This window comes from Oncorhynchus masou, chromosome 23 (assembly GCF_036934945.1).
Source record: "Oncorhynchus masou masou isolate Uvic2021 chromosome 23, UVic_Omas_1.1, whole genome shotgun sequence".
Lineage (NCBI taxonomy): Eukaryota > Metazoa > Chordata > Actinopteri > Salmoniformes > Salmonidae > Oncorhynchus > Oncorhynchus masou.
Window position 1 is genome coordinate 50,249,897 of NC_088234.1, and position 13,660 is coordinate 50,263,556.

Below are 13,660 nucleotides of genomic sequence, written 5' to 3' on the forward strand. Positions count from 1 at the left end.
ATGATGCTTACCCGACACACTTGTCTAAATTGATGGGTCATGTGAAGGAAATGCTATAACCACTCCCCAGCCTCATCTAGCTAAGTGGATGAGTCACTATTGTCTAGACATGTACACATGTTCATGAAATACAATAGATGGCCATAATTACCCCCAAACAAACCTCGCTAATTTGATGGGTCATGTAATAATCCGTCCGGAGTGGAGTCCTTTGTTTAGACATGTTGGCTAGCTAGCTAGGTAGCTAGCTAGTTAAACAATGAACCAGGATAATCTCATATTACTACAGTACCAATACAAACATTGTCATAGCTGTAGTATGAATCTGCAGGTAGCTAAAGCTAACAAAAGTGGTTCAACGTTAGCTCGCTAACATTAGGCTATAACTAGCAATGCAAATGGATTTCTGATTCAAATACTATTACTACACAGATCATACCCATAATGCTAGTTAGCGAGCCAGCAAGCTAACGTTTACGAACTAACAGTAGGCTATAACTTGCAATAAAAATGACTTTCTGACAAAATTAGAAACTTATATCTGAAAATGTAGCTAGACTCTTACCTGTATACATGGATGAATTCTTCATGTAGTTAAACATTTAACTCAATTTTGTTTAGCTACATCTCGTTTGGCCAGCGTTGTGTCAAGTCATGTTGTTGAGAAAAGTAGCAAAACTTTTGTAGTTCTCGATGGCTAACGTTATAGCTTTCATGGAAAGGACTGTCAACACATACTGAACAGCTCACATTATAGACAGAAGCATGTTACATGGCAGACCAATCCAAACTCATCTCCCGGCATATCCAACCCATCCATTTTCTCAGCCAATCATGGCTGTGGGAAGGTTCCACCTTTTTCTGTGGCTAAACCAACTTGGCTCATAATTTAACAATTGTATTCGTATTTATGGATAGAATACAAGTTTGTTAATAAGGCACATGAAAGGTCACAAATTCCAGAAGGCATTTCTACCAAAACCACATTTTGATAAAAAATGTTTGTTTACGTTCAAATGACGCTCCTGTGAAGTAGTGCGACATATGCCTAGTTTCCTGAAACGAGTCATATATGTACAGTGCCTTCAGAAAGTATTCATACCCCTTGACTTATTCCACATTTTGTGTTAGACTGATTCAAAATGTATTAAATATTTTTTCTCACCTATCGACACACAATACCCCATAATGACAAAGTGAAAACATGTTTTTATAAATTTTTGCAAATTTATTGAAAATGAAATTCAGAATTATCTAATTTACAGTGCCTTGCGAAAGTATTCGGCCCCCTTGAACTTTGCGACCTTTTGCCACATTTCAGGCTTCAAACATAAAGATATAAAACTGTATTTTTTTGGAAGAATCAACAACAAGTGGGACACAATCATGAAGTGGAATGACATTTATTGGATATTTCAAACTTTTTTAACAAATCAAAAACTGAAAAATTGGGCGTGCAAAATTATTCAGCCCCTTTACTTTCAGTGCAGCAAACTCTCTCCAGAAGTTCAGTGAGGATCTCTGAATGATCCAATGTTGACCTAAATGACTAATGATGATAAATACAATCCACCTGTGTGTAATCAAGTCTCCGTATAAATGCACCTGCACTGTGATAGTCTCAGAGGTCCGTTAAAAGCGCAGAGAGCATCATGAAGAACAAGGAACACACCAGGCAGGTCCGAGATACTGTTGTGAAGAAGTTTAAAGCCGGATTTGGATACAAAAAGATTTCCCAAGCTTTAAACATCCCAAGGAGCGCTGTGCAAGCGATAATATTGAAATGGAAGGAGTATCAGACCACTGCAAATCTACCAAGACCTGGCCGTCCCTCTAAACTTTCAGCTCATACAAGGAGAAGACTGATCAGAGATGCAGCCAAGAGGCCCATGATCACTCTGGATGAACTGCAGAGATCTACAGCTGAGGTGGGAGACTCTGTCCATAGGACAACAATCAGTCGTATATTGCACAAATCTGGCCTTTATGGAAGAGTGGCAAGAAGAAAGCCATTTCTTAAAGATATCCATAAAAGGTGCCATTTAAAGTTTGCCACAAGCCACCTGGGAGACACACCAAACATGTGGAAGAAGGTGCTCTGGCCAGATGAAACCAAAATTGAACTTTTTGGCAACAATGCAAAACGTTATGTTTGGCGTAAAAGCAACACAGCTCATCACCCTGACCACACCATCCCCACTGTCAAACATGGTGGTGGCAGCATCATGGTTTGGGCCTGCTTTTCTTCAGCAGGGATAGGGAAGGTGGTTAAAATTGATGGGAAGATGGATGGAGCCAAATACAGGACCATTCTGGAAGAAAACCTGATGGAGTATGCAAAAGACCTGAGACTGGGACGGAGATTTGTCTTCCAACAAGACAATGATTCAAAACATAAAGCAAAATCTACAATGGAATGGTTCAAAAATAAACATATCCAGGTGTTAGAATGGCCAAGTCAAAGTCCAGACCTGAATCCAATCGAGAATATGTGGAAAGAACTGAAAACTGCTGTTCACAAATGCTCTCCATCCAACCTCACTGAGCTCGAGCTGTTTTGCTAGGAGGAATGGGAAAAAATGTCAGTCTCTCGATGTGCAAAACTGATAGAGACATACCCCAAGCCACTTACAGCTGTAATCGCAGCAAAAGGTGGCGCTACAAAGTATTAACTTAAGGGGGCTGAATAATTTTGCACGCCCAATTTTTCAGTTTTTAATTTGTTAAAAAAGTTTGAAATATCCAATAACTGTCATTCCACTTCATGATTGTGTCCCACTTGTTGTTGATCCTTCACAAAAAAATACAGTTTATATCTTTATGTTTGAAGCCTGAAATGTGGCAAAAGGTCGCAGAGTTCAAGGGGGCGAATACTTTCGCAAGGCACTGTACATAAGTATTCACACCCCTGAGTCAATACATATCAGAATCATCTTCGGCAGCGATTACAGCAGTGAATCTTCCTGTTTAAGTCTCGAAGAGCTATTTACACCTAGATTATACAACATTTGCACATTATTCTTAAACAAATTATTCAAACTTTGTCAAGTTGGTTGCTGATCATTGCTAGAAAGCGATTTTCAAGTCTCGCCATAGATTTTCAAGACGATTTAAGTCGAACCTGTAACTAGGCCACTAAGGAACATTCAATGTCATCATGGTAAGCAACTCCAGTGTATATTTGGCCTTGTGTTTTAGGTTATTGTCCTGCGGAAAGGGGAATTTGTCTCCCAGTGTCTGTTAGAAGCAGACTGAACCAGGTTTTCCTCTAGGATTTTGCCTGTGTTTGGCTTTTTTCCATTTCTTTTTATCCTCAAACTCCCTAGTCCTTGCCGATGACAATGTGAAGAGTGGTACTCAGTGATGTGTTGTGTTGGATTTGCTCGAAACATTACATTCAGGACAAAAGTTAATTTCTTTGACACATTTTTGCAGTTTTACTTTTGTGCCTTTTTGCGAAGAGGATGCATGTTTTGGAATATTTTTTATTCTGTACAGGCTTCAGTCTTCTCACTTTGTCATTTAGATTAGTATTGTGGAATAACTACAATGTTGTTCATCTATCCTTAGTTCTCCTATCACAGCAATTAAACTGACAGCATTTTTGCAACATGACATAAAATCTGTTCATATTCCTCCAGGAAGAATTATTACACCTTTTTTGTACATTTTCTGACAAGAGAGATATGTTCATTATCATGTTTTCATAAATTCATAGTATGTTCATAGTATGTTTGGGAATTACGTACAGTAAGGCGTTTGTGAAAATTCTATATTAATATAGAGTGGGAAAGCGGCCTCGCGTTTGGACAATTAATAGACACTGCTGTAATTTAAACCAAAAAAAAACATCTGTCCTGTCTGGGACCAGAGTCTACGCAGACCAGTGCATCATAGCCAATCAGAGGTACAGTAGGCTTATATGCAAATACGTCATTTGCCACACAGGCCTGCCATCATTCACATTCAACTGGACTGTGTGTTTACAGGCAGTCGTAACAGCGCAACATTAGATCATTAGGACGCATTCATCAAAAGCTACAAAATACACCTGAATGGATTTCTGCAAATACGTAAATACCACGGGAGTGCTCTTACATTTGAAAACTTCACAATCCAATTGATCGAACAACCATGAAAAGGGAGTCTCTCTCCCTCAGTTGCCTATGCACATCAACAACAACAAGATCAACAACTAATGCTAGCCAGAGCTAGATGAGCTAAAATCGAACGAGGGAACAGTAGATTAAGCCTCTCAAACTAGTTTGCCGTTAAAATTGCACCAATAAACAATGGGGAATAGTGGCCTGCTCGTCCTTCTGCACCTTGCCTGCAAATGCATGCTGAATGGGAACTTGCCTGCCTGCCTGCACATTTGATCGATGCCAAATACATTTGATTGACAACTAAGAGATATGCTAACTGTGGATAAAGGTCAGCATAGCTAGCTAGCAAAGTGATTCACATTTCTTGCTCGCTAACCAAATGAACCTGCAGCATCTCTAGGAAAAAGTCGGTCACTCACCCACTCATCCAATGACATGTCATCCTCCCAGCAGCCAGCTAGCTAACGTTAGGCTCCGTGTTTTTAACTTGCTAAATAAATAGCTACATAAATAGATATGCTAGCCAAAGGGTGTCAAACTCAATTAGCACACGGGCCTTATTGAAAAAACACAAAGAATTCATGGACCAGCCATTCCTATTTGTTTTTACAAAAAAACGTGCAACTGCGACCCAAACTTGCCATTGTTTTATTTGAAAAAATATGGCCCTTGATAATGTCCACTTATGTACATACAGTAGGATGCATTTTCACATATTAAAACAAAAGAGATAAATAATATTTGTCCAGCCTTTGCTGCTATGCTACAGTAGCAGATATGCATAATATGCTGCGACCCAAATCAAAAATTATTTATTAACTCCAAATAAAAAAACTTAGCTATAGGTTGTTGTAACTTTGAAACTTAAAACATGTTTTTCATTTGCACTGGGAAAGGGGGATACCTAGTCAGTTGTACAACTGAATGCCTTCAACTGAAATGTGTCTTCCGCATTTAACCCAACCCCTCTGAATCAGAGAGGTGTGGGGGCTGCCTTAATCGATATCCACGTCTTCGGCGCCCGGAGAACAGTGGTTTAACTGCTTTGCTCAGGGGCAGAATGACAGACATTTACTTTCTTGGAAGTTGTGGGAATGTACATTTTTTTGTTTCCATTGGTTCTGGGAACGAAGCCCTACGTTTCCTGACCGTTAAAACAGAACGTTTTTTAAACATTCTAAAAACAGAATTGTTCAATTTGACCTTTTCTGGGAACAAATATTTTTCAGTTGCTGGGAGGTTCTGAGAATCTTTTACTATGGTTCCCTGAATGTTTTCCCGGGATGCTTTATTAATGTTCTGAGAACTGAAATTATAGGTTATTTTAAGGTATTTAAATAATGTTCTGAGAAAATTTCACTGCTAGTTTAGTTTTTATTAACTGTTTTGAACTCCAAGCATAGATTTATTGTGGCACAGCGTCAGTGAGATTCAAAACGAAGATCTTCTGTTTTCTATCCATGGAATTAGTCCACTGCATCACCGGAACAGAAGTAGCATGCCATGTTATTTTTACTCATACAAAGCTGTTCATTTTAGTCTATTCAAATTGACCCAATGTCAAAGGAAACAAGCAGTCTTTAAGAACCAGGTGTGGCCAATTAGTGGGCGCGGCCAACACACCTGAACACACAACATAGAGAGTTTTGTTGACGCTGAGAACGGAATGTATGTTTTTAAATAACATTCTTTGAATGTTACTGTTTTCTTATATTTTTTATGGAATGTCTTCTTAATGTCATGTTCACATGACTTTAAATAGAACCATGAGGAAACCTGTAGAAAATGTTATGCTCAAGTACTGAAATTCCCACAGAAGATTGTTGTCTCTTAACGTTCTCTGAACGTTCTGAGAACATTACTTTAAATTTAACCATGAGGAAACCTGTAGGAAACTTTCATTATGTTGAAGCACTGAAATTCCCACCTAATAAACATATGTTTCATGTTATGTGCTAGTTTAGTATCCTGCACCATTCACAGAAGTTTGTGGGAAGGTTGTATGCAAAATAACCATAGAACAACCTTGCTCTCACCAAGCTCTAAGAAACATGGTTCTCAGAACGTTATGTGCTAACTGGGGTGTGTGTGTTGTCCTCAGTGTATCAAACATAAATAATTAAGAGGGCATTATAAGCAAATCAAACCAGCAGATCCAGTCCTCTCAGATTAAGTGATGCTTCCTTATTACAACACACTTGAATTATGGGGTTGTTTTCCACCTAATAACTGTAATTAGTACAGTGACTCACTACTATGGCCACACGTACGAACACACACACACACTGCTCTGGATATACTGTGAAAATCAAGACAGACACACGACAATACTCTTAAATATGTTTATTTTATTCTATTCCATTCTGGTTTTATTGTCAGAATGTTGTGCTTGTCCCTTGTCATATAGATTATTGATCATATTTATTGATGTTGTTTGCAGCTCTCATATCTGCTGGCTGCTGCACCAACACCTGTAGGAGTGTGAAGATTTGGGACAGGTGAGAGATACAATACCAGTCAAAGTTTGGACACACCTACTCATTTTCTTTTTTTGGACTATTTTCTACATTGTAGAATAATAGTGAAAACTTCAAAACTATGAAATAACACATATGGAATCATGTAGTAACCAAAAAAGTGTTAAACAAATCAAAATATTTATTTATATTTGAGATTCTTCAAAGTAGCCACCCCTTTCCTTGATGACAGCTTTGCACACTCTTGGCATTCTCTCAACCAGCTTCACCTGGAATCCTTTTCCAACAGTCTTGAAGGACTTCACACATATGCTGAGTACTTGTTGGCTGCTTTTCCTTCACTCTGTGGTCCAACTCATCCCAAACCATCTCAATTGGGTTGAGGTCGGGTGATTGTGGAGGCCAGGTCATCTGATGCATCTCCTTCTTGGTAAAATAGCCCTTACACAGCCTGGAGATGTGTTGGTCATTGTCCTGTTGAAAAACAAATTATAGTCCCACTATGCCCAAACCAGATGGAATGGTGTATCGCTGCAGAATGCTGTGGTAGCCATGCTGGTTAAGTGTGCATTGAATTCTAAATAAATCACTGTCAGTGTCACCAGCAAAGCACCCCCGCATCATCACATCATCACACCTCCTCCATGCTTCACAGTGGTAACCACACATGCGGAGATCATCCATTCACCTACTCTGCGTCTCACAAAGACATGGCGGTTGGAACCAAAAATCGAACATTTGGACTCATCGGACCAAAGGACAGATTTCCACCTGTCTAATGCCCATTGCTCGTGTTTCTTGGCCCAAGCAAGTCTCTTCTTATTATTGGTGTCCTTTAGTAGTGGTTTCTTTGCAGCAATTTGACCATGAAGGTTTGATTCACATAGTTTCCTCTGAACAGTTGATGTTGAGATGTGTCTGTTACTTGAACTCTGTGAAGCATTTATTTGGGCTACAATCTAAGGTGCAGTTAACTCTAATAAACGTATCTTCTGCAGAAGAGGTAACTCTCGGGTATTCCTTTCCTGTGGTTGTCCTCATGAGAGCCAGTTTCATCATGACGCTTGATGGTTTTTGCGACTGCACTTGAAGAAACTTTCAAAGTTCATCCAGATTGACTGACCTTCATGTCTTAAAGTAATGATGGACTGCCGTTTCTCTTTGCTTATTTGAGTTGTTCTTGCCATCATATAAACCAGGTATTTTACAAAATAGGGCTATCTTCTGTATACAGTGCCTTTCGAAAGTATTCGGCCCCCATGAACTTTGCGACCTTTTGCCACATTTCAGGCTTCAAACATAAAGATATAAAACTGTATTTTTTTGTGAAGAATCAACAACAAGTGAGACACAATCATGAAGTGGAACAACATTTATTGGATATTTCAAACTTTTTTAACAAATCAAAAACTGAAAAATTGGGCATGCAAAATTATTCAGCCCCTTTACTTTCAGTGCAGCAAACTCTCTCCAGAAGTTCAGTGAGGATCTCTGAATGATCCAATGTTGACCTAAATGACTAATGATGATAAATACAATCCACCTGTGTGTAATCAAGTCTCTGTATAAATGCACCTGCACCGTGATAGTCTCAGAGGTCCGTTAAAAGCGCAGAGAGCATCATGAAGAACAAGGAACACACCAGGCAGGTCCGAGATACTGTTGTGAAGAAGTTTAAAGCCGGATTTGGATACAAAAAGATTTCCCAAGCTTTAAACACCCCAAGGAGCACTGTGCAAGCGATAATATTGAAATGGAAGGAGTATCAGACCACTGCAAATCTACCAAGACCTGGCCGTCCCTCTAAACTTTCAGCTCATATAAGGAGAAGACTGATCAGAGATGCAGCCAAGAAGTCCATGATCACTCTGGATGAACTGCAGAGATCTACAGCTGAGGTGGGAGACTCTGTCCATAGGACAACAATCAGTCGTATATTGCACAAATCTGGCCTTTATGGAAGAGTGGCAAGAAGAAAGCCATTTCTTAAAGATATCCATAAAAGGTGTCGTTTAAAGTTTGCCACAAGCCACCTGGGAGACACACCAAACACGTGGAAGAAGGTGCTCTGGTCAGATGAAACCAAAATTGAACTTTTTGGCAACAATGCAAAATGTTATGTTTGGCGTAAAAGCAACACAGCTCATCACCCTGACCACATCTTCCCCACTGTCAAACATGGTGGTGGCAGCATCATGGTTTGGGCCTGCTTTTCTTCAGCAGGGACAGGGAAGATGGTTAAAATTGATGGGAAGATGGATGGAGCCAAATACAGGACCATTCTGGAAGAAACCTTGATGGAGTCTGCAAAAGACCTGAGACTGGGACGGAGATTTGTCTTCCAACAAGACAATAATCCAAAACATAAAGCAAAATCTACAATGGAATGGTTCAAAATAAACATATCCAGGTGTTAGAATGGCCAAGTCAAAGTCCAGACCTGAATCCAATCGAGAATATGTGGAAAGAACTGAAAACTGCTGTTCACAAATGCTCTCCATCCAACCTCACTGAGCTCGAGCTGTTTTGCAAGGAGGAATGGGAAAAAATTTCAGTCTCTCGATGTGCAAAACTGATAGAGACATACCCCAAGCGACTTACAGCTGTAATCACAGCAAAAGGTGGCGCTACAAAGTATTAACTTAAGGGGGCTGAATAATTTTGCACGCCCAATTTTTCAGTTTTTGATTTGTTAAATTTTTTAGAAATATCCAATAAATGTTGTTCCACTTCATGATTGTGTCCCACTTGTTGTTGATTCTTCACAAAAAAATACAGTTTTATATCTTTATGTTTGAAGCCTGAAATGTGGCAAATGGTCGCAAAGTTCAAGGGGGCCGAATACTTTCGCAAGGCACTGTACCAACCCTACCTTGTCACAACCCAACTGATTGGCTCAAACACATTAAGGAAAGAAATTCCACAAGTGAACTTTTAACAAGACACACCTGTTAATTGAAATGCATTCCAGGAGACTAGCTGGTTGAGAGAATGCCAAGAGTGTGCAAAGCTGTCATCAAGGCAAATGGTGGCTACTTTGAAGAATCTGAAATATATTTTGATTTGTTTAACACTTTGTTGGTTACTACATTATTCCATGTGTGTTATTTCATATTTTTGATGCCTTTACTATGTAGAAAATAGTACAAAATTAAGAAAAACCCTAGAATGAGTATGTGTGTCTACACTTTTGACTGGTACTACACACACAAAGGCATGCACAAACACAAAAACAAACACACATACAGTGCATTCAGAAAGTATTCAGACCATTTGAATTTTTCCGTATTTTGTTACGTTACAGCCTTAATCTAAAATGTATTGAATGGTTTTTCCCCCTCATCAATCTACACACATAGTGACAAAGCAAAACAGGTTTTTAGAAATGTTTGCAAATGTATTAAAAATAAAAACCAGAAATGTCACATTTACATCGGTGTTCAGATCTTGTACTTTGTTGAAGCCCATTTGGCAGCAATTATAGCCTCAAGTCTTCTTGGGTATGACGCTACAAGCTTGGCAGTGTATTTGGGGAGTTTCTCCCATTATTCTCTGCAGATCTTCTCAAGCTCTGTCAGGTTGGATGAGGAGCTTCACTGCACAGCTATTTTCAGGTCTCTTCAGAGATGTTCAATCGGGTTCATGTCTGAGCTCTAGCTGGGCCACTCAAGGAAATTCAGAGACTTGTTCCAAAGCCACTCCTGCATTGTCTTGGCTGTGTGCTTAGGGTCGTTGTCCTGTTGGAAGGTGAACATTCGCCCCAGTCTGAGGTCCTGAGCAGGTTTTCATCAGGGATTTTTATTTTATTTTACCAGGCAAGTCAGTTCAGAACAAATTCTTATTTACAATGACAGCCTAGGAACAGTGTGTTAACTGCCTTGTTCAGGGGCAGAACAATAGATTTTTAAATTGTCAGCACGGGGATTCGATCCACCAACCTTTCAATTTCTGGCCCAACGCTCTAACCACTAGGCTACCTGCCGCCCCAAGGAGTTTGCCAAAAGGATCTCTTTACTTTGCTCCATTCATCTTTCCCTGGATCCTGACTAGTCTCCCAGTCCCTGCCGCTGAAAAACATCCCCACAGCATGATGCTGCCACCACCATGCTTCACCGTAGTGATGGTGCCATGTTTCCTAGCATTCAGGCCAAAGAGTTTCTTGGTTTCATCAGACCACAGAGTCTTTCTCATGGTCTGAAAGTCCTCTAGGAACCTTTTGGCGTGGCTTCCATCTGGTCACTCTACTATAACGGTCTGATCGGTGGAGTGCTCTTCCATTTAAGAATGATGGAGGCCACTGTGTTCTTGGGGACCTTCAATGCTGCAGTAATGTGTTGTTACCCTTCCCCAGATCTGTGCCTCGGCACAATCCTGTCTCGGAGCTCTACAGATGATTCCTTTGACCTTGTGGCTTGGCTTTTGCTCTGACATGCGCTATCAACTGTGGGACCTTATAGACAGGTGTGTGCCTTTCGATATCATCTCCAATCAATTGCATTTACCACAGGTGGATGCCAATCAAGTTGTAAACACATCAAGGATGTTCTATGAAAACAGCTCAATTTTGAGTCTCATAGTAGAGTCTGAATACTTATGTAAATACGGTATTTCTCTATTTAAAAATTAAAAAAAACCTGTTTTCACTTTGTCATTATGGGTTATTGTGTGTAGATTGATTAGGAAAATGTTTTAATTAATCGATTTTAGAATAAGACTGGAACTGGCAAAGGTGCTTCCACCAAGTATTAGCTCAGGCGGGTAGAGACTTGTCCAATTATGATATTTCAGTTGTATTATTTTTTCTTAATTTGGAAAATGTTTTATAGCTTTCTTTAACTTTGAAAAGGTGGAGTAGGTTGTGAGGCTATGTCGGGAAAAAATCTAATATAATCCCTTTTTAGATTTAAGTTTAACGCAGCAAAATGTGAAGAAAGTTCAACGGGGTGTAGACTTTCTATAGGCACTGTAGCTAGTTGTTGATGTTGGCCAATCAAGGTGACAAAGAGGCTCAGTGTGTGGCAAGTGGAGTGAGAGTTCACTAATGCAATGCAAGATGGAATAAAATTATGGAATTAGAAGTTCTCAATGAGAAGGAGTAAGCTACAATGAGCAACCAACAGGTAAACTGTTGTTTTATCTGAATGGGGTTGGGGAAAAAGTGCAGCATGTAGCCTGAATTAGCCTAGCTAGCTATAGCAGCAGTGCTCAGGTTAAGAAACGTAAGTAAAAAAAATAACATATATTTACAATATCCGGATATCTGACAGAAATTTCTATTCGAATAGTGAAATTATTTAAAAACCCCATCCCTAACGCGCGCGCACACGCACACGCACACACACACGGCAATTTGCACGAAACATGCATATACACAGTAATGGTAATACCCATTTTCCCCTCTTGTCTTTCAGCTTTGATGCCTCCTGACCCCGACAAGCCTCCATAATACATGCTGCAGTGACCAGAGTCCCTAAAGAGAGAGAGGGGGGGAGAGACAGAGAAACACTAGAGAGAGAGGTGCAGTAGAGAAAGAGAAAAAAAGAGAGAAAGACCAAAATAAAGATTGAAAGACAGTGTCTTGATGAGGGCGACTCCCACTTCAGCCATGCTCTTTCTTAATGTCAGATAGAGAAAACACGGTAGTGTGATTGCCAAATTAATATTACTGTCAGTGAATTTTCTCTCTGTTGCCAACAAAATAGTCCTACCTCCTTTGTAAAAAAGCCTATGAAACAGAAAGGAACAAGACTTGTAGGCCATAGGCCCTTTACAGACCAACACATGCTCTCCATAATGCATTACAGTACTGTGTTCCCCTTTCAGCTTTGTGTGAAGTTCCAACCAGTGTTACAGTACAGTACATAAACCTTGTGTCAAAGTTCAACTGAGAAGATTGCATTATATTGGCCCCTTACTATACATCTACAAATGTAAACACCAGCTAATATGACAATGGTTGTGGCGAGAACCTAACAAAATCCTAATCTCAATTCATGTGATTTGTGAGGGGTCATTCACACACACACACACACACACACACACACACACACACACACACACACACACACACACACACACACACACACACACACACACACACACACACACACACACACACACACACACACACACACACACACACACACACACACTATTACTAACAGACTGTACTGTGTAACCTCTAATCCCTGTGACTTTTAGATTTTGGTGACAGAATTAAGATAAGTCAAAAGTAGTGTATATCTGCTTAGTTTTCTATATATAACAATTATAGTATTATTTTTGACCTACTGGTCTTATAATATCTATAAATATCATATCAAGAGATGTATGTCTAATATAATAAAGTGTCTTTATGTAAAATACCTAATCCAGAGAGACTTGTCTTCTGTTTGGCCCCACACACACACCACACACTAACGATAGGTGTGTTTGTGTTTAGGAGTGCATGGATTCATGTTAAGGTTGAAGAAAATGACTATTTCACCCCAGCAGAAGGAGCGGCAACAGGTATTCAGCAATTATGCGCTTAACTCGTCGATCCAGGCACAACACAGATAGAAGCTCATGATGATCAAGCTCACCATTCCGCTTGACCGAAGAGACATCAATGATATTCATAGGCTTATCTGATCAATATCTCTCTATAGTCAGCTTGTGTGTGTGTGTGTTTTCGTAACAGTATATTATACAGTAAACATATAGATTTTTCTCTGGGTTGCTGCCATGGGAAATGGTCTAACATTATTTATTTACTCAAATGGCATCAGATCAAAGCAATTCTAATGAGAACCACTCTCGAACACTCGCAGTTAGAAACACATATACATCTCTACACTTTCCCAACCAACATACATACACGCGCAAAGGAAGCATACACACTAAGGAAATCACACAAGGGAAAATGTTTTATTTTCATTGTACACAATTATCTTACAAACACACACCTGTGTGTGAAGTAGGCGAGGGGAGTGGTGTGCTGATTAACATTAACTCTGTCAGCGGGGCGGAACTGCAAACCTACTCCTGTGATTGTCTCAGTTCCCACTGCAATGCACCAGTAGTGGGTCCTACTAA

At 39.7% G+C, this 13,660-nt stretch overlaps 1 protein-coding gene across 2 annotated transcripts in view; it reads left to right on the top strand.

The window, feature by feature from the left end:
* The window catches only part of ccdc85a (coiled-coil domain containing 85A), a 39,410-nt gene extending 26,464 nt beyond the window's left edge, over positions 1-12,946 (top strand). The window contains exons 3-4 of one of the 2 annotated variants that reach the window (XM_064932424.1): positions 6,547-6,604; positions 11,995-12,946. In XM_064932424.1, coding sequence (XP_064788496.1) covers positions 6,547-6,604; positions 11,995-12,010 — 74 coding nt within the window. In that variant the 3' untranslated portion in view covers positions 12,011-12,946. The remainder of the gene's footprint in view (positions 1-6,546; positions 6,605-11,994) is intronic. The other variant, XM_064932426.1, reaches the window with a different exon arrangement.
* The last annotated feature ends 714 nt before the right edge of the window (positions 12,947-13,660 follow it).